This window comes from Ylistrum balloti, unplaced genomic scaffold, assembly GCF_031769215.1.
Source record: "Ylistrum balloti isolate Yb309-2 unplaced genomic scaffold, AGI_CSIRO_Ybal_v1 Utg371816, whole genome shotgun sequence".
In the NCBI taxonomy this organism is placed as follows: Eukaryota; Metazoa; Mollusca; class Bivalvia; order Pectinida; family Pectinidae; genus Ylistrum; species Ylistrum balloti.
This window is the reverse complement of record NW_026782903.1, coordinates 517,472-537,659: the sequence shown is the minus strand read 5'-3', so window position 1 is coordinate 537,659 and position 20,188 is coordinate 517,472. Positions and strand designations below refer to the sequence as shown.

The 20,188-nt window shown below is 35.7% G+C and overlaps 2 protein-coding genes across 4 annotated transcripts in view; one reads left to right on the top strand and one right to left on the bottom strand.

Annotated features, from left to right (window-relative positions):
• Nucleotides 1–4,442: 4,442 nt before the first annotated feature.
• The window catches only part of LOC132563685 (ribonuclease P protein subunit p14-like), a 47,639-nt gene continuing 31,893 nt past the window's right edge, over nt 4,443–20,188 (top strand). For 2 of the 3 annotated variants that reach the window (XM_060228436.1, XM_060228434.1), the window contains exon 1: nt 11,371–11,467. The gene's annotated coding sequence lies outside the window, so the exon portion shown is untranslated. Of the gene's footprint in view, nt 4,499–11,370; nt 11,468–20,188 lie in introns of those variants that run through there. The other variant, XM_060228432.1, reaches the window with a different exon arrangement.
• The window catches only part of LOC132563684 (protein pigeon-like), a 34,861-nt gene continuing 25,821 nt past the window's right edge, over nt 11,149–20,188 (bottom strand). Inside the window, exons 23-31 of the mRNA XM_060228431.1 lie at nt 19,311–19,399; nt 17,002–17,096; nt 16,338–16,386; nt 16,027–16,097; nt 14,625–14,686; nt 14,264–14,351; nt 13,805–13,882; nt 12,119–12,202; nt 11,149–11,458 (exon numbers count right to left, since the gene is read on the bottom strand). Coding sequence (XP_060084414.1) covers nt 11,322–11,458; nt 12,119–12,202; nt 13,805–13,882; nt 14,264–14,351; nt 14,625–14,686; nt 16,027–16,097; nt 16,338–16,386; nt 17,002–17,096; nt 19,311–19,399 — 753 coding nt within the window. The 3' untranslated portion in view covers nt 11,149–11,321. The remainder of the gene's footprint in view (nt 11,459–12,118; nt 12,203–13,804; nt 13,883–14,263; nt 14,352–14,624; nt 14,687–16,026; nt 16,098–16,337; nt 16,387–17,001; nt 17,097–19,310; nt 19,400–20,188) is intronic.

Sequence of the window (20,188 nt, the reverse complement as noted above, 5' to 3'; positions counted from 1 at the left end):
GTGACTGAAACACGAACAAGTACCTGTGCGTGCCTTTGATACTCAAGACATACCGAAAGATGCCATTACATTGAAACCATAGTCTCTTCCTGTTCTTTTCGATCGATAACTTCAATAAGGTATCCCATCGAACATGCTTTAAAGTGATAGTTGGAATTCACTTGTTGTCCCTGTGAGTACCTCCGACATGAAAATGATTCATTTTTCTACATTTTTATTATTTCTGATAGTGTTTTTAACTACATAATATCAATTTTATTTTCAATTAAGGAATTTTCGTTAAAGGTTCATTTAAAATTCTCTAATTACTGAGCATCATTATCACCTGGGCAGACGGCGTCAGGCAGACGACATCTATCGTGTTGGCGGGAACTCATTAATTCTGCAACAAGATCCCAAAGCATTTGTGGTCTATACTGGTAAAACCAGATCAACATCTGAACGGAATTGATTTTTATAGAATTGAACGAGAACATGACACGACATCCTGGAAAGTACGATGTTATATAATCTTGGGTAGAGGTACTAGTATTCCTAGAGCTCAATGAGTCATTCTCCAATATCATGTATGCAACAGTCAGAAAGAGCGATTAACAGACTGCATCACTGAGTTCAATATTCAGCTCCATCTATTCACTTATTGATTATGAAAATAACAAATGCTTGTTAGGAAGAAATCAATTGCTCAAATAGCGACAAAAAATATTAATTGTTTGAAACAAGAGAAGGCTACACCAAGTGTTATGATCGCAAATCGTAATTGACTATGTGGTCATGTCTATACGATCTACCAGGTTCCACGTGAGCATGTCGAGAAATTCAAGCTAATTAAACATGGACACAATCCTTCGTTTTTCTCAAGTAGTGTTTTCGTGAACATCACGAACGGTGAAACACCGAAAAAAGGCAAGCTGATTGGGACCGTCAGAGTAATAACAGCCATACAGATTTTGTCATGTGTAACAATATTGAGGATTGTACAGAAGACGCACAAGTAACACTTTTCAGTATGAATTAGGAATATAAACCGATATGATGAATTAAACTCCATTATACTGCTGACATTAATGATAAGGGCCTGAATTTTAAAACGTATGAGATGACCGAGATAAATGAGAACTGATCGAGAGAATGTCGCATACCCGTGAAGGAATGGTCTTTTCAAGATGGCAGAGGAAGTTACAATATCATTAGTTAATGAATACAATTTGACCGGAACAAGAACCACGCCAAACTAAGAAAAACTCGACATTTATAATACAATATTTTTTTTTTGTTGCCGGTAAGTTTATAAATAACCATGAGCCCTTCGCAACGATGAGCAATGCGGAATTCACCGTTTTTTTTTTTTTTTTAGTTTTTGTGTTTTTTCATGTCTAAATATATCGGCAGTCAAATGTATATCAACATTACATAGCAATACAAAGTGAGAATTAGATACAGTAGAACTAATTAATAACCATCTCTCTACCTTGCGTCAGTTACACGATGGGACTTGACGGCGACTGAGGAAAACCAAATGGAATTTGATAATTGCTGTTGGGTATTAAAACGGCTGCCGTTCACATCGCTCGTACAAGATACTATACCAAATTTTGAATTTCGTAGAGGGTAATATTATCTTTGGTAGTTCGTGATAACGTTTTGTATTTATGATCACGATATTGACAATTTAATTCACATCATTGTTTTTTTCTAAATGTTTCTGACTATCTGTATAACAGCCCCAGACAGTAAAACAGCAGCGAGGAGAACTATTTAACCTTCATTTTCTCAGCCATCCTGATTTATGACAAACATTTTATGCATTCGATACACCATAAAAACACCGAAACATAGAATCTCATCGCGGATCGATTTCATACATTTAAATATACCCTCCTTAGTTATAATGTATACAGAGTTTTTTCCTCTTTATATCCATGTTTTTAAGTGCTTGGTATTGTTTTAATATCTCCTGCGGAGGTTAAAAATCCAGTAGCCTAGGTAACCATTTACTGTCGACAATAACTAAGCAAACGTAACCAGCTTTTCTTGACAGCGAAACACAATAAAAATAGTTCCGAGACCCATTCTATAATGTAACAAACAGGTTGCTCCTCCTGTGTCTACAGATCAGAACACATGTTTGTGATCTAGCGCGAATCTGTTGTATAATCATTACGTTACTCCAGCAGATCGGGTCGCGGGGTCACATCAACACGTGGGTTTACAAGGTCGTTCGCCGCTTACGAAAAATTAGCAAAGGAGAAAATGCACGCGCTCGAGTCGGTATGATAAGTGCCCAGAAAAATACCAAAACATAGAAAAAAAATCAATGGTTGTTAGGAAAAATACAACCTCCCATATCGATAACAACTTTGTAGTACATATAAACAGACTTTGACGCTCACGCCCTGTAAAGGTGAAACTGATGGCTGGGTGATCGTAGGTTATCAAATTTCTTTACTACAGTTCTACTGTTGAAAAGGAAAACCATCGGAAAGCTGAAAGGCACGTATTTGAAACAGGATTCGTCGAAACGAACACACTGATGTACAATTAAATTTCAATCAATATTTTTAAGCTGCTGTGTTTAGTGTATTGGCATATATTTAACGTCTGTAGGCTAACATGATATTCGGCAACAGGTGATTCCTATAATTTCTTATAGTGATAAAACCGTATAATTAACATTGAAGGATAACTGGGGTACTATACTAGGGTTTGGCATCTTGAAGCTTCCAGCAGACACTTTCATACCACTTCGTACTACTTTACCTTGCATGTTTCAGGAAATATAACATATAACGTACTGAAATACACATATTTATGTGAACATTATACCTAAGTCAAACTTATCTACAAGTATATATGCAAATACCGCTCGATTTCAAACTCATCTCTAAAATACATTAAGCATACCTAACTTTGTGCAAACATTCATTTCAAAGTTACGACTTCTATTCGTTTGTGAAAATGTTTTATCAATCACACAGCGTCATCCTATTTCACTATTTGGCTCTATTGTATCTACTTCTTTCTTTGAACTCAAAGTTGCTATTCACATGCGTGTTTTTTGTATTATCCTTGAGAGAGCAGGTGTAGACACTGGTGGGAAATGTTTAATCTCAAAATACACATGTATTTTTTTCTGAAATTATCAAATTAATGTCAAAATTACGAAATTGATTTAATAATAGGCTAGTTACCTCCCTTATCTATATTTTGACTATTTTTTGATAATTTTTCTTTATTTACCTCAGTCGCCTCCTTGGTTTAAAATTTAGGCCAGGGCGAAACAGCTGTACACTGCAGCTTAATTCATGATCTAACTTTACTTAAGGCGCTATTCAGTGTCTTTTGTAGTGTTTATAATGCTTCAACCTTCATTAATTAGGATTATCATGGAGCATATCAACTTCAACAAACCATCACAGAGTAGACAATAATGACTACCTTAGCCCACTGTCAGCACGATGTAGCACTGTCCAGCGAGAAGTAGCTGGATTTAGCATATTAAACCGACAGAAGATGAGTAAGTTGTCGGTAAATATCAATGTGGACATGCAGAACGATTTTAATATATTAAAGAGCAAGAATAAACACGGAAGCACACAGCGGCATTATCAGCGAGACAGAGGATCCTGCAACAGTGAATTACCATAAACAGCATTGTTCGGATCATCAGACTACCAAGGCGACGGAAGTTATCGGAAGGTGGATGAAACACTTTGCGGAAGTGTTCAGAGTTCAAGTGGAAAGTGTAACCGATATTCCCGCGGGATTCTGCTGAATCATTGCGCACGGGTAAGGTTAGGGCAGTAATGATAAAATGTTCAGAACTAAGTTCAACCGTAAGATCTGTTCGATCCAACTTGTCCATCAAAGAATTGATAAAAGTTAATTTAAATCATCTTCAATAGCAATTTGATGATCTGTGATAACCAGGAGAACAGCAGTAGTGTTCGTACCATTAAATGATTCTGATGTCATAGGAAAGAAAGAAATCAGTCGAGCTTGATATTGTAATCATATCCAGTCAATATAAACAAGGAATGTATGCCTCTTTATCACGCATTAGCAAATAATTTTGTGTTCACTTGCCTTCCTGTCTTTATACACCATTAACTATTTTTTAAACCAGCTGTAGTAGAAAGCCGAATTATTTTCGATCAGACGTGCAAACTTTTGTGACCATTAATCTGTAGTAACTTGATATTTCAAAAACAAAACGCATGTTAAAGAGATTTACGAGTGAAATATCACACTATATTGTAGATCGTTTCGAGATCGGCGGAATTAGATATTAAAGATCCATTCCGTTGAATTGTATTTATATCTGTTAGAAAATCATCTTTCACTTCTTACTGGCAAACAAGATAGCTGTGGTCAGGCCGAGCAGTGTTTAAGTGGACTAGAAGTATATGGGGCACACCTAGTAAGGAAGACAAACTCTGAGTAAAGGGGACTTCTAGGACACCACACCTCAGTGACTGAACATAAAATCTCATACCGGGTAAGTCTCAACGGTGTTTCTGATTTCCAGACCCTGCAATACACATCTCTGGAATAGGTTTTGTTTTATAATCAACATCCTATCGACAGCTATGGTTATGTAAGACGGAGAAAGTGTAAATATAGATCACGTAAGTACCAGAAATATCTCTGTTACAGCTACTGCATCACTCTTTCAGACAGTACAAAGTATACTAACTTAAACAAAACATCTCTCCTTTTCATCGTCTAAGTGTAAAGGAAATGTACCTCTCTAATCCCTTGCAGAACAAGGGGAAGCATTATTATAAATTTCATGCTTGTTGGGAATATTGAACTTTGCTCTTTGTAGGTAGAAAACTTTTCAGCTTATATACTGGAAACTTTAAGTGCTACATGAAAGATACAGCTGAATTGGACCTACTTTTCATACTTACGTCCAAAAACTGGTTAAGGAGAATGGTACACGTCATGTCTGGCAAAGTTCAAAGACAAAACTAGAGTTGCTCAGCAAAAAGTGTATATTGGGGCTTCAGTGATCGTTCATAGTTAAGACCTGTCAATCCATGCGTGTCCATACAATGATGTAGTTCCCTGAAGTTCCCACAAACATCAGTCACCTGTACACTCAACATATAGACATTCTTGAAAATGTATGGGGCCTTTACATTTTGTTACATAAGGTGATGCTACCCAAAATGGAACACTTCTCAAACATCTGACACAGAACTTTTGTTTCGCAATACAGGTGAATATTAACTAATCTAAGCAAGAAATAAGGTATTTACAAATTATCTTGGTATTTTGTATCAGTCCATGTCTTTCATGTTGCTTATCATCTCTATTTGGAATTTAAGCAAGAGGCCCCACGGGCCTTAACGGTCATCTGACTACAAAAACTTTCAGCAGGGAGAAACGTAATATTTTTCTACTTTGAATGAAATCCTACTAAGAATGATGCAGATGGTAGGTTTGGTGAGGAGAAGGTAACTGTAACAAGTGTATTTTTTGACAGTAAAGTTAGAGCTCAATCCCACTGGTGAAACTTAAAAAAAAGTAGGTATTGCACAGGAAAACCTTGATTACACAATCACGTAACAAAATGACCTCCCTGACTGCCATATCCCAAGTTTTGACAACTTGGTCGAAAATTAACAATACTTTGTTGGCTACCTTTCCGTAACATTCCCACCGATGTTTAGCTCAATGGCACCAGTGGAACTGGAGAAGTTTAAAATATCTTTGTCATGATGGCGGCAATCTTGGATTTCAGACATACCCGAAAAATAACAACACTTGGTCAAGACCATTTCAGGTTCATTTCAAGCAAGTTTAAACTCAATCCCACCAGTGAAACTTGAGAAGTTTGAAATGTCAAAAGTTTACTCCCAGCCGACGGCAATGGAAGCACGATGGCAAAAAAATTAAATTCATAAGAAAAACACATGTGAGATGGAGTGATTTTAAACAAGGAAAATTATTGTTGAAATTAAATTTTTGATAGATAAATGACTGAGAATTATGAGAAAGGTAAGGAACATTTATAAAACTAGAAATTGTTAACAATTTGGCGGGCTTTTCACTTCTTTGGCGACATGTTGACCGGAAGTTGACATTTATCATGATAACGTCAAAGTTAGTAACCCGAAATAGCACTTTTCAAATTTGACCCCTACCAGAAACCGGAAGTTGACTTTTTTGCAATATTGTCTGATGTCTATTGTTAGGAATTGATAACATAATGATGTAAACAAAATATTTTCAATACTAATTGGTTATAGAGAAAATGTCATTATAAGATTTTAAGACATTTGACCCCTGTGACCTTGACAGTTGACCAAGGTCATTCATATAACGACCCTTTATAGACTGTTGACTGGACATATTGAATATGAAATATCAAGTCTCTAGACCTGATAGAATTTGAGGAGAAGTTCGTCAAAGTTAGTAACCCGAAACTGCAGTTTTCAACTTTGACCCCTACCGGAAACCGGAAGTTCACCATTTATCTAAATTTTTTTCTGACGAAATATGTTTGCAGGGTTATGTTTATAAACTGCTTTAAGCTTAAGTCAATAGCTTCAGCCGTTATTGAGTTACAGCCATTTAGGTAAAATCGGATATGACGTCATGGCGGCCATTTTGTTTTTCTGATGATTTTGTAAATGACACTAAATGGTAGAGGACATCTGGGGAAACCTTTCTGATATAAATTATTCCAAAAAAAGCCCGTTGGTAAAGATCTAGATCGAGTTTTTCCAAATTGTCGGCATTTTTACAAGATCACAGGAAATTTTCAAAATGGCATACAACGGAAGTGGTAAACGTTACAGAAAAACTAAAATCACTAAATTCATCGGAAGGACATTCTGCATCGATGTGTTAAAGAAATTTTCAAGAAAAATCAAAATTGAAAAAAAAAAAATTGGTTTTCAAATTTTCAAATATTGACCCCACAGCAAGCTTTTTTATTAGACATATTTTGTAATATAATGGCATGGGGAAAGTTAGATAAGGAAATTGTCTACAAATAACATAATTGGACGAACTCTGTATACTGAACGGTTTTCGAGTTACGGCCGTTTTAAAGTTTTTAACTTATGACGTCATAGCGGCCATATTGGATTTTTGACCTACTTAAAATATCTGCATCGTCACCTTCCAGTATGTACCTATAACATAGTCAATACATATTAGGTGTGGTCTTTACCGTTTAAAAGATTACGAACCCACAAAGTTCGGAAGAAAAATAATAATAATAATAATAATAAGAAACATAACAAAAACAATAGGTCTTTTCACCAAATGGTGAAAAGCCCTAATGATCAAATATATTCAAGAAAGAAATATAAGAGGCGTTCCATTCTGTGTATCCTCATCCTGTTAAAACACATTACTAAACCTGGCATACCTTACTGTGTTCTATATATAGAGGTGTGCTGCTGACATGTAACCAAAACATGAAGTGAAAGAATCACTTTTTGAAATATCAAGCAAAATAAAAACACTGGGTAGAAATGTTTTTTACAATTTTCATCAAAAAGTGTTCCAAATCGGGTAGTGTCAGGTAAGATGTTACTGTTGTTAGATTTTATTTTTTTTACAATAAGAAATACTGGTAACTCTGAGATAAAAGAAAACTCCAACCTTTTAAATTGTTCACATTTATTTATGCATGTATTGCACTTGCCCAAAGCATCACAATGTCATTCATAGTGCAATGAAGTTCAATTATTGAGACAAAAAGTCTTCACATAGTTACTAAATTTCCGGGAAAATGCTACCAGGTAAAAAAATTGTCCAACAGATTAACCTTCATGAAAGTCATACTGAAGTTACATTTGTATAACAATAGGAAAACAACACGTCTATAACGTAGTAGATATATACATTAACTTGTAAGCTATACATAAAGATATAAAGTCACAGAATTTAGACACAAGTTGTTTTTTTTTTATCACAGTTAACAATTCTCAACATAAGCCAAATTTGTATGTGTGTGTATGTACCTGTATATATATGGTGGTATATGTGTATGTACCTGTATATATATGGTGGTATATGTGTGTGTATGTACCTGTATGTATATGGTGGTATATGTGTGTGTATGTACCTGTATATATATGGTGGCATATGTGTATGTACCTGTATATATATGGTGGTATATGTGTATGTACCTGTATATATATGGTGGTATATGTGTGTGTATGTACCTGTATGTATATGGTGGTATATGTGTGTGTATGTACCTGTATATATATGGTGGCATATGTGTATGTACCTGTATATATATATGGTGGTATATGTGTATGTACCAGTATATATATGGTGGTATATGTGTGTGTATGTACCTGTATGTATATGGTGGTATATGTGTGTGTATGTACCTGTATATATATGGTGGCATATGTGTATGTACCTGTATATATATGGTGGTATATGTGTGTGTATGTACCTGTATATATATGGTGGTATCTGTGTGTATGTACCTGTATATATAAGGTGGTATATGTGTGTGTATGTACCTGTATATATGTGGTGGTATATGTGTGTGTATGTACCTGTATATATATGGTGGTATATGTGTATGTATGTACCTGTATATATATGGTGGTATATGTGTGTGAATATACCTGTGTATATATATAGTGGTATCTGTGTGTATGTGTGTGTATGCAACTGTATATATATGGTGGTATATGTGTGTGTATGTACCTGTATATATATGGTGGTATATGTGTGTGTACCTGTATATATATGGTGGTATATGTGTGTGTATATACCTGTATATATATGGTGGTATCTGTGTGTGTATGTACCTGTATATATATGGTGGTATATGTGTGTATGTACCTGTATATATATGGTGGTATCTGTGTGTGTATGTACTTGTATATATATGGTGGTATCTGTGTGTATGTACCTGTATATATATAGTGGTATATGTGTATGTACCTGTATATATATGGTGGTATATGTGTGTGTATGTACCTGTATGTATATGGTGGTATATGTGTGTGTATGTACCTGTATATATATGGTGGCATATGTGTATGTACCTGTATATATATGGTGGTATATGTGTGTGTATGTACCTGTATATATATGGTGGTATATGTGTGTGAATATACCTGTGTATATATATATAGTGGTATCTGTGTGTATGTGTGTGTATGTACCTGTATATATATGGTGGTATATGTGTGTGTATGTACCTGTATATATATGGTGGTATATGTGTGTGTACCTGTATATATATGGTGGTATATGTGTATGTACCTGTATATATATGGTGGCATATGTGTATGTACCTGTATATATATGGTGGTATATGTGTGTGTATGTACCTGTATATATATGGTGGTATCTGTGTGTATGTACCTGTATATATAAGGTGGTATATGTGTGTGTATGTACCTGTATATATGTGGTGGTATATGTGTGTGTATGTACCTGTATATATATGGTGGTATATGTGTGTGTATGTACCTGTATATATATGGTGGTATATGTGTGTGAATATACCTGTGTATATATATAGTGGTATCTGTGTGTATGTGTGTGTATGTACCTGTATATATATGGTGGTATATGTGTGTGTATGTACCTGTATATATATGGTGGTATATGTGTGTATGTACCTGTATATATATGGTGGTATATGTGTGTGTATGTACCTGTATATATATGGTGGTATATGTGTGTGTATGTACCTGTATATATATGGTGGTATATGTGTGTGTATGTACCTGTATGTATATGGTGGTATATGTGTATGTACATGTATATATATGGTGGTATATGTGTGTGTATGTACCTGTATATATATGGTGGTATCTGTGTGTATGTACCTGTATATATATGGTGGTATATGTGTGTGTATGTACTTATATATATATGAGGGTAATTGATATGTATCTCCACTTTGTCTCTCTATATCTCCACATTGTCTCTCTGTATCTACACATTGTCTCTGTATCTCCACATTGTCTCTCTGTATCTCCACATTGTCTCTCTCTGTATCTCCACATTGTCTCTCTCTGTATCTCCACATTGTCTCTCTCTGTATCTCCAAATTGTCTCTATGTATCTCCACATTGTCTCTCTGTATCTACACATTGTCTCTATGTATCTCCACATTGTCTCTCTCTGTATCTACACATTGTCTCTATGTATCTCCACATTGTCTCTCTGTATCTACACATTGTCTCTATGTATCTCCACATTGTCTCTCTCTGTATCTCCACATTGTCTCTCTCTGTATCTCCAAATTGTCTCTATGTATCTCCACATTGTCTCTCTCTGTATCTCCACATTGTCTCTCTCTGTATCTCCACATTGTCTCTCTCTGTATCTCCAAATTGTCTCTATGTATCTCCACATTGTCTCTGTATCTACACATTGTCTCTCTGTATCTACACATTGTCTCTATGTATCTCCACATTGTCTCTCTCTGTATCTACACATTGTCTCTATGTATCTCCACATTGTCTCTCTGTATCTCCACATTGTCTCTCTATTTATCTACTATTATATTGTGTACATTGTTATGAATAGAAGTTTTAAAAAATGGGGTAAAAATCCCAACATAAACGATAAAATTGTTGTTAGAACGTTCTCTAGACTACCTCACTCCAATCTGAACACAGCTCAATATTACAACCGTCAAAGTACCATGACAATGCCACATAGACCTGTCCTGTTCCCTGAGGAAATTTCAGTTTTGTAAATGTTTAACATCATACCCATAAAAATAAAGATGTATTCCTGGTTACGATACCTTACACCTTTCAAACAAACTGGTTTAAAACTAAGAGAAGATCAACAGACAAGATTTTGGAATACTTACATAGGAATGATGATCTTGGCATAACAGACAGAACATATTTTCTTCACAATTTTGTGTCAATACAAAAGAGATCACAAAAAAGAATTGACATTTAAGGGTGTATACTACCTTACAGCAATACATCTCCATTCCAAAAATTTCCAAAGACAAAAAATTTAAAATCATAGGTTAATGCTGTTAATCAAGGTAATCTTAATTGGTGACACTTGTAAAATTGTGGGCAAAGACTAATTGATAACATATACTTAATCAGTTAATAACACATCATTAGTTAATAACACATCATTAGTTAATAACACATCATCAGTTAATAACACATCATTAGTTAATAACACATCATCAGTTAATAACACATACTTCTCTAATCGATAACATATCAAAATGGATTTCAGAGTATGCATGTGAAACATTAAAGTGACAACATTGTGTATGTCTGTAAGATATGCTTATAAAGTTGCCTGAAAACCTATTCTCTCTGGTCAATATACACAGCTGATCAGAAGTTAACTGTACTGAGGTCATAGTTAGTCTCTGTCCGAGTGTGGTGGAGTGCTACATCCTCCAGAAAATGGACATCAAGAGGGCTCCGCTGGAAAGGTACCTTGCCATCCGACTTTAACCGCTGTGCTACATCTACAGAAGGTAACAAACTACCATGTCATCAGAACTGCGAAATCTGATTTTCTCATTAGCAACAACTCAGGGATTTGTAAAACGTTGAACTTTTATCAACAAAACAAGCTAACAAATGAACCTGTCGTCACAAACTAAGAGTTCTTTATTTATCTAATGATTTGTAAAACACCTAGAAATCATCAAGAAAATGGAAAAAATGAAACTCGGAAATTTCAAACATCCTCACAACCTCACAATTTATAATAAACATCATTCTCAGAAATGATAATAAAAAACAAATCTGTGATGATTTGGTTCAAGATTTGAAGCTTTTAGATGGTAAGTTTAAGCCATGTCTTAACCCCTTATAAAAGTAGCATGGTTCAGAATATACCCATCAGTTTGATGGTCTTCTGGAATTATCTGATAAAACAACTATTTATGGAATTATGGCATCAGTGTACCTTTCTATCAAAACTTTGACATTTCTTTTAATCTCTGATTTCCTTCAGTGGCCTCAGAAGTTTCCATATTTAGGTCCTTAGTATTAATGATGTTTCCATTCATTAATTGGCTCTATTATATCTCATCCAAAATTTGTATTATCAGGTGGTATTCACCTGTGCCTTCTGTGCAAATATCGTAAGATGTAGTCTGACCAAGAAATCGTATACAAACCTAGTTTCTCGAGGAGTTGTAGGAATGAAACCAGAGGTGAAAAAAACATGGAGTCATGGGTACTGCTTACACTGATATTGTCCGCTATAAAACACAACATGAAGAACAGATAAAGGGAAGTAACTGGAACTATGCTGTCAAGATAATATTACCTTTGTGAAAGATACTATCCTGTCATTCCACATATAAATTAATTTGTATCTTTAGGCTTTACTGGCCAAAGTATATACAAACATTATAAATTACTGAATATTCTTAGTTCTAAGACAAAAGATCTACAGGACCTGTACTGCTTCCCTGGTTTTAATGGAATCATTGTCACAATGCCTATGCAGTTTCAATGTACTTTTCTGCTGATAAACTGTTGCAAATTTCATGTTTGGTAGCATGTCAAAACAAGGATGTGCAAGATTACAGATAAAAAATTCCTTTATCCCAAAGAAGAAGAATTGTAAATATTTATCACATATTCTATATATAGCTCCATTCCACAGTCCGAGGACCAGATCCCAAAGGATAATCAAGGATAATCCATCTCAAACTTAGATAAAACACCTGTTTTTGATTCACCAGGTGATATAGAACAAAGCCAAAGAGGAATTTTGAATATCTTTTTTGAAGAGCATCCATGTCAAAGGAACTCAGTTTGGTAGTGAGTGTCACTGAACTCATCATTCTATGTATGTAAGTAGACAACATCGAAGTTTGTCGACAATCAAGCTGCTTCATTCCTGGAGGGATTCTCATCAAACTTTACACACCAAAAGGGCATTATAGTATCTTGGACAAGTTTGGGTTTCAGGGTTGTTGGGTGAAGGTCAAGGTCACTGTTACCATTTTAAGAAAACTGTCAGCACTATACACGCTTTATTCCTTGAGGAATTCTCATCAAACTTTACACATTTAAAGCATCAAATTATCTTGGACAATTCGGAGTTTCAGAATTTTTGGGTCCACGTTACTATTATTATAATCAAAAAAATAACTGTCAGCACTCTAGCATCTTCATTCCTTATTTTCATCAAACCACACACTTTTACAGCACTAAATATCTTGTACAAGTTTAAGTTTACGGGTTGTTTGGTCAAGATCATCATTACTATATTTATAAAATTGTTATTAGTTCTCTGTCACATCATTCCTACTGGGATAAACCCTTACACACTTACAAATAACTATATCACCACTAAGGAAAGTGAGTTTCAGGGTTGTAGGGTCAAGGTCACTGTCACTATTTTTAGAGAATCATTGTCAGTGACCTCACTCCTTGAGGGATTCTCATCATAAAGCAGACTTTCAAGATTGTTGGATCTAGGACAAGGTCATCGTTACTTTTTTCAGTCATTGCTCCAGTGGATTCAATCCTTGAGGAATTTCCTTCAAACTGCACACAATTTTAAAGTACCAAGATATCTTTTATGAACATCATTGTCAGCACACTAGTGGCTTCATTCCTTACAGGAATTTGATCTCATACATTTACCAATTACCACAACACACATACTTTTATATATTGGTGATGAAACAGTATTGACCGATCTTTATATTTTTTGCATTGCCAAATTGGCACCAAACAGCACCATCTCTTTAAATCATTACATGTATTGCTTCAGCAATACTCAGTATGTTTGTTGACTTGCAAGCTGAATCAGAGCCTTTATAAACAAATGGTGAGTGTAAACTTACCACCTCTGGTTTGGCTGGGTACTGACTGGTCCTGTGCAACGTCCATTGTTTTGTCTGATGCTCCTGTATATACTCCACCTGTAAGAAACAATTACCTGGGATATCAAAGGGACACTACTTCAGTAAAGTATATTCTTGTCGTTCTAATTAACATGAGAGGTTTCTGACAAATGACTTACCTGTCAGTAGTTGTGTGACCTGTTTCTGGGACAGGTATTTCTTACACAAGACTTACCTGTGAGTAGTTGTGTGGCCTGTTTCTGGGCCAGGTATTTCTAACACAAGACTTACCTGTGAGTAGTTGTGTGACCAGTTTCTGGGCCAGGTATATCTAACACAAGACTTACCTGTCAGTAGTTGTGTGACCTGTTTCTGCGCCAGGTATATCTAACACAAGACTTACCTGTCAGTAGTTGTGTGACCTGTTTCTGGGCCAGGTATTGCTACCACAAGACTTACCTGTCAGTAGTTGTGTGACCTGTTTCTTGGCCAGGTATTTCTGACATATTGGATGGTTCCACTGTCTGTAACATTCTTCTGCCAAATCCTGAATGATATTTAACGTTAATTGTAAATAAGTTGGGTGTTGTCAATTGAGATGATACTAAAATTGTACAAATTTAATTGACACCAGATTATTCTATAGTAAGATTATTCCCAATATAAATACTTCCTTCCAGAAAAATTGACATAAAGGACATTTGATGTCAGAAAACCTGTGCAATGTTTGATTAATCTTGAAATAAAAAACACACATTGTTTATGTGACAATTTGACCTGTATAACATTAGACACTACAATAGAACCAATGAGACATTACCACAGGGAGTCGGGATATCAGCTGCTGCTTGAATGTGACATTGTCACTGTCATCAGGTAAATCTGAAACATAGACAACACAATTTGTTAACACAGAACTGATACCTTAAGGCAGATTAAAATATCAGGAACACAGTATCTAATTTGTACCTATCTTATAGTACACAAAAACATCATCTGAATTTACATGATGTTTTAAACTTGGTTTTCTTATCATACAAATAAATAGAGGATCTTAAGTTCATCTCATTTTACAAGTGTTTTATGAAATAATTGAAGAATATTTCACTTTACAAATTTAAAACAAGTTTCATTAATCTCATAAAATTGAAACAATTGTGTGATTCTGTTTATCATATAACTAAGATAATATTGTAAACATTTGAGAAAAAAGAAATCTATATGATAAAATTTGAATTTGTGACCTTGTCACTCTACATCTCTTTCGTTGAAGACATCACAATACATATAACACCATGTAGTTGTGACATGAAAATAGTGGGAATGATCAGCCAATCATTGCCTCACTAGGTCACATTACATGTGATATCATACTGCAGTTTAGGTAACAGGTGTTATAACTCCAAGAAGCAGGAGAATTATAGTGACGAGTCAGAATGGTGAAGACTATGATGGTGTTCATACAGTCAGAAAAAAGGATTCTGCATGCATTTGAATACCATAAACCATTTATGAAACATGTCACAAGGAGTGATCACATATATATTTACATCTGGTATGTAACAGTATCTGTTTTGTATTGATGTCCAGCATGTATACCTGGTATGTAACAGTATCTGTTTTGTATCGATGTCTGGTATGTATATCTGGTATGTAACAGTATCTGTTTTGTATTGATGTCCAGCATGTATACCTGGTATGTAACAGTATCTGTTTTGTATTGATGTCTGGTATGTATATCTGGTATGTAACAGTATCTGTTTTGTATTGATGTCTGGTGTGTATATCTGGTATGTAACAGTATCTGTTTTGTATTGATGTCCAGCATGTATACCTGGTATGTAACAGTATCTGTTTTGTATTGATGTCTGGTGTGTATATATGGTATGTAACAGTATCTGTTTTGTATCGATGTCCAGCATGTATACCTGGTATGTAACAGTATCTGTTTTGTATTGATGTCCAGCATGTATACGTGGTATGTAACAGTATCTGTTTGGTATCAATGTCTGGTGTGTATACCTGGTATGTAACAGTATCTGTTTTGTATCGATGTCCAGCATGTATACCTGGTATGTAACAGTATCTGTTTTGTATCGATGTCCAGCATGTATATCTGGTATGTAACAGTATCTGTTTTGTATCGATGTCCTGTATGTATATACATTGTGTATCTTGTACATACAAGTATCTGTTTTGTATTGATATGAAAAGCTTCTCACCTCCTAAAACTTGGGCCATGAAATCTCCAGTCAGTCGTAGAACCCCTCGGTCTATGTATTGGAAGAACAAACTACAACACAAGATTTTACAGACTTCAGTTTCCTAGTTTTATTGACTAGTTAACTTATGACAATGATTTCTAAAATCTGCTTCTATTATCAATCTTTCTGAATCAAACATTACATACCCAATTTTACAAAGGTTACTACATGAGATAAGAAATAATTTTTTTTAAAATGAGTAATATATAGAGCGATTTTTCCACTTGTCTATTTGACCATTACATATTAGATAATTATAGGAGTCTTACCTTTTGTTCAGGCTCCGTGCTCCTAAAGTGGTGAAGTAGGACGAAAATCCTAAAATAAGAACAGAATATTAATTTTCATACACTAAGAATTGATTTTATTTTATCTTTAACAAGAGATCCCAGTGGGACCTTGGCATCTTAAGTTGTTCTAATTACCTCTATTCCTGCTCTTAATTACATGAAATTTGAAAATTTCTTTGAAAACAGTGATAATAATCTTTAGAGTGCAAAATCTAGGATGTTTTTTTGTTTGTTTTTCTAATCAGCCCAAAACCAAATGGGCACAACTAGAGAACAAAATGAACAGACACTGAAAAATTGAGAAAGATCTATCTCACATTTCTAACAATGTAGCAATAACAAACCTTCATTGTCAAACTACAAGATGGCCACCTGTCAGCCATTTGTTTTTCTGATCAGTTCCTAAATCAAAAGAGCACAACTAGGGACCAAGGGGGACTTCCATCCCACACTTGTGAGAAATGGCGGTAAAAAGAATTGTTACTGATGGACGACGGACCACAAAGAGAGATTTGAAGAGCCTATCATCATTGTCAGATGGTTGGCTTAAGATTCAAAACAAATGAACTGGCATAAAATATGAGGATGCTTTGTAGATAACAAAATTTCTGCATTTTTTAATATGACTGCAGGAAGCTCTCACCTTGAAGTAAGGGGAAGACATGGTCCTGACATGCAAGGTAATATCTTTCAAACAACTGGAACAGTTCATACTCATCCTCTGTACAGGGGTCAAGTCTGAAATAGGAAGAACGTAACCAGTAACAAACGATCATTAACACTTGATACAAAAGTACTAAAAGGATTGTCTTTAAATTGTTGAGAATCGGAAATTCTGTTTCTATCTATTTATTGATAAATAAAAAATACCTAATAAGTCACATTACACCCAATTAACATCAAATACTCCCACAAGGATTAACATCAAATCACTCCCTCTTATCAAATGCTCCTACAAGGATTAACATCAAATCACCCCCTCTTATCAAATACTCCCACAAGGATTAACATCAAATCACTCCCTCTTATCAAATGCTCCTACAAGGATTAACATCAAATCACCCCCTCTTATCAAATACTCCTACAAGGATTAACATCAAATCACCCCCTCTTATCAAATACTCCCACAAGGATTAACATCAAATCACCCCCTCTTATCAAATACTCCTACAAGGATTAACATCAAATCACTCCCTCTTATCAAATGCTCCTACAAGGATTAACATCAAATCACCCCCTTTTATCAAATACACCCACAAGGATTAACATCAAATCACTCCCTCTTATCAAATACTCCCACAAGGAGATGCTATGTCTTCATCACTTTTAAGCTAATGAATTTTCAGCTAATTAGGTTTGACAATATTCATCAATATTTTGGTGCAGATATGGTCACTCAGTGCCTGAATTAAAACACTGAAAGTTAAGCTGTGACAAACAAATGTCCGACTTAGAAATTATAACAATGTCATGAACAAATAATTATTGGATATCTTTTTAGAAGGGATTTGCTCCTTGTACATATATCAGTTCTAGAAGTGGCCTCTTGTTAGTCTATAACAACTAATGGAGGGAAGACATAAACATGGTTCATTCCAAAGATTTGACAAGGGATCAGTCGTATTGTTTATGGAGTATATATAAATACTATGTCAGTAAAACAATATAGACTACAAAGTTACATGTATCAGTGGCCATGCCATTGCAAGGGATCAAACCTGGGTACTCTGGCCTATCTATGGCCATTGCCAGGGATCAAACCTGGGACCTCTGGCCTACCTATGGCCATTGCCAGGGATCAAACCTCGGACCTCTGGCCTACCTATGGCCTTTGCCAGGGATCAAACCTGGGACCTCTGGCCTACCTATGGCCATTGCCAGGGATCAAACCTGGGACCTCTGGCCTACCTATGGCCATTGCCAGGGATCAAACCTGCGACCTCTGGCCTACCTATGGCCATTGCCAGGGATCAAACCTGGGACCTCTGGCCTACCTATGGCCATTGCCAGGGATCAAACCTGGGACCTCTGGCCTACCTATGGCCATTGCCAGGGATCAAACCTGCGACCTCTGGCCTACCTATGGCATTTTGCCAGAGATCAGACCTGCGACCTCTGGCCTACCTAAATGCTGAAGAGAAATGAGATGGTAGGAAGTGGTTTGTATTTACCAGTGTGATTTACTCCCCCTACCAAAAAAACTTATTCTGAAAGTAACCAGGAAAATAGCTACTGGATGTGCAAAAGAGGAATGATTTTAATGTGAGGTGCGTGTACTTCATGAGGATGACATATTCCCCCTCCAGGAAAGAAGTTTCTGTGATACTTGTTGGAGCAAGGCTTAGTACCTCAGTCAATGTCTCCTAAATCTCTACATGTGTACTGATATAACAGAGATCATGTCTCTACAAGGGACTGAACCTTAGGCTCTTGGCTTACTCCTAAACCAAACAGAAAAAATGTTTTGCAAAATTGATATGTAGTCAGTCAGAATAGATATATCCTCCATCCATGCATTTTTTCTATTTAACACAAACTGTTGTGTAGTTCCAGAGATATCTTTTACACAAGCATTCTCTTTCAAAAGTGGTCAAGTTTGACCTTTCACCTCTAACCATGACCGATGACCATCATCCTTTGAACAGGTGTTCAACTTCATGGTGTGATGCTATGGTATGAATATCAAGTAAACCTCTTGAGTTACCCATGATGCATCACAAGCTTTTCATTTTAAAAGATGTAAAATGACATTGACACAGGACCACCAATCAAAATCTAACAAAGTATAGAGACTGAATAGGAACTAAATCTGTTGAGGGATTCTTGACAACAAGCTTTGTGCTACAGATGCACAGACTGAAGGACAGATGGACACAGGAAGTGTATATACACCATCTATCCCCTTAACTACAATTTGTACATGGGAAGAATCAAAATAAGATATAGCCTTACAGGTTGGGCAGAAAGTCAAGGTCAGTGTATGGTAGCAATGGACCACGGAGGTTCCACAGGAGGTGACACAACTGACGAGACTGCTGGAGCTGAAACAAAACAAACAATGCCATATATAAACATAGGAGGTGACATATCTAACGAAACTGCTGGAGCTGGAACAAATCCAACAACTGCAGTGTATAAACATCGGAGGTGACATGCTGGTTTCTTTGGAAAAGATGATATGTTGTGCTGTAAACAAGAGGCCCATGTTTATTTGAATATCACCTGTGCAGAAAAGTATGTCATTTCTGTGGGCAATATCTGTAAACTTGAAATCCTATTCCTCAAGCATGCTACAACACAAATTTCATCACCCAGAATCTATTGCTTTTTGAAATAAAAAGTTTCAAGTTCTCAACCACATTTGACACCAGTGACCTTGAAAGAGTGTCAAGGTCATTCATTTGTTAGCCCTTTATCCATGCATACTACAAGACCAATATCAGCACCCTTGGCTATTTAGTTATAAAGAAGAAGTCCTTTAAAGATTGTTACACCTGTGACCCCTGTGACCTTTAAAGTCAATCAAGGTCATTTTTTTAAACAACCTTGGTAGTCCTTTATCTCAGAATGACATGTAATATCAACACTCTCAGTCATTTGGTTATTGAGAAGTTGTTTCAAATTTGCACACATTTGTCCCCTGTAGCTTCGAAAGTCAGTCATGATCATTCATTTCAACAAATTGGTAACCCTTCATCCCAGAATGCTACAGGTCCAATATAGGAATCCTGTGCTTTTTGATTATTGAGGAGATATTTAAATGGAAAGTTTACACATGGCAGACAGTGGACAAAACACAATGTCTATAGATAATTCTGACCCTTTGGGTC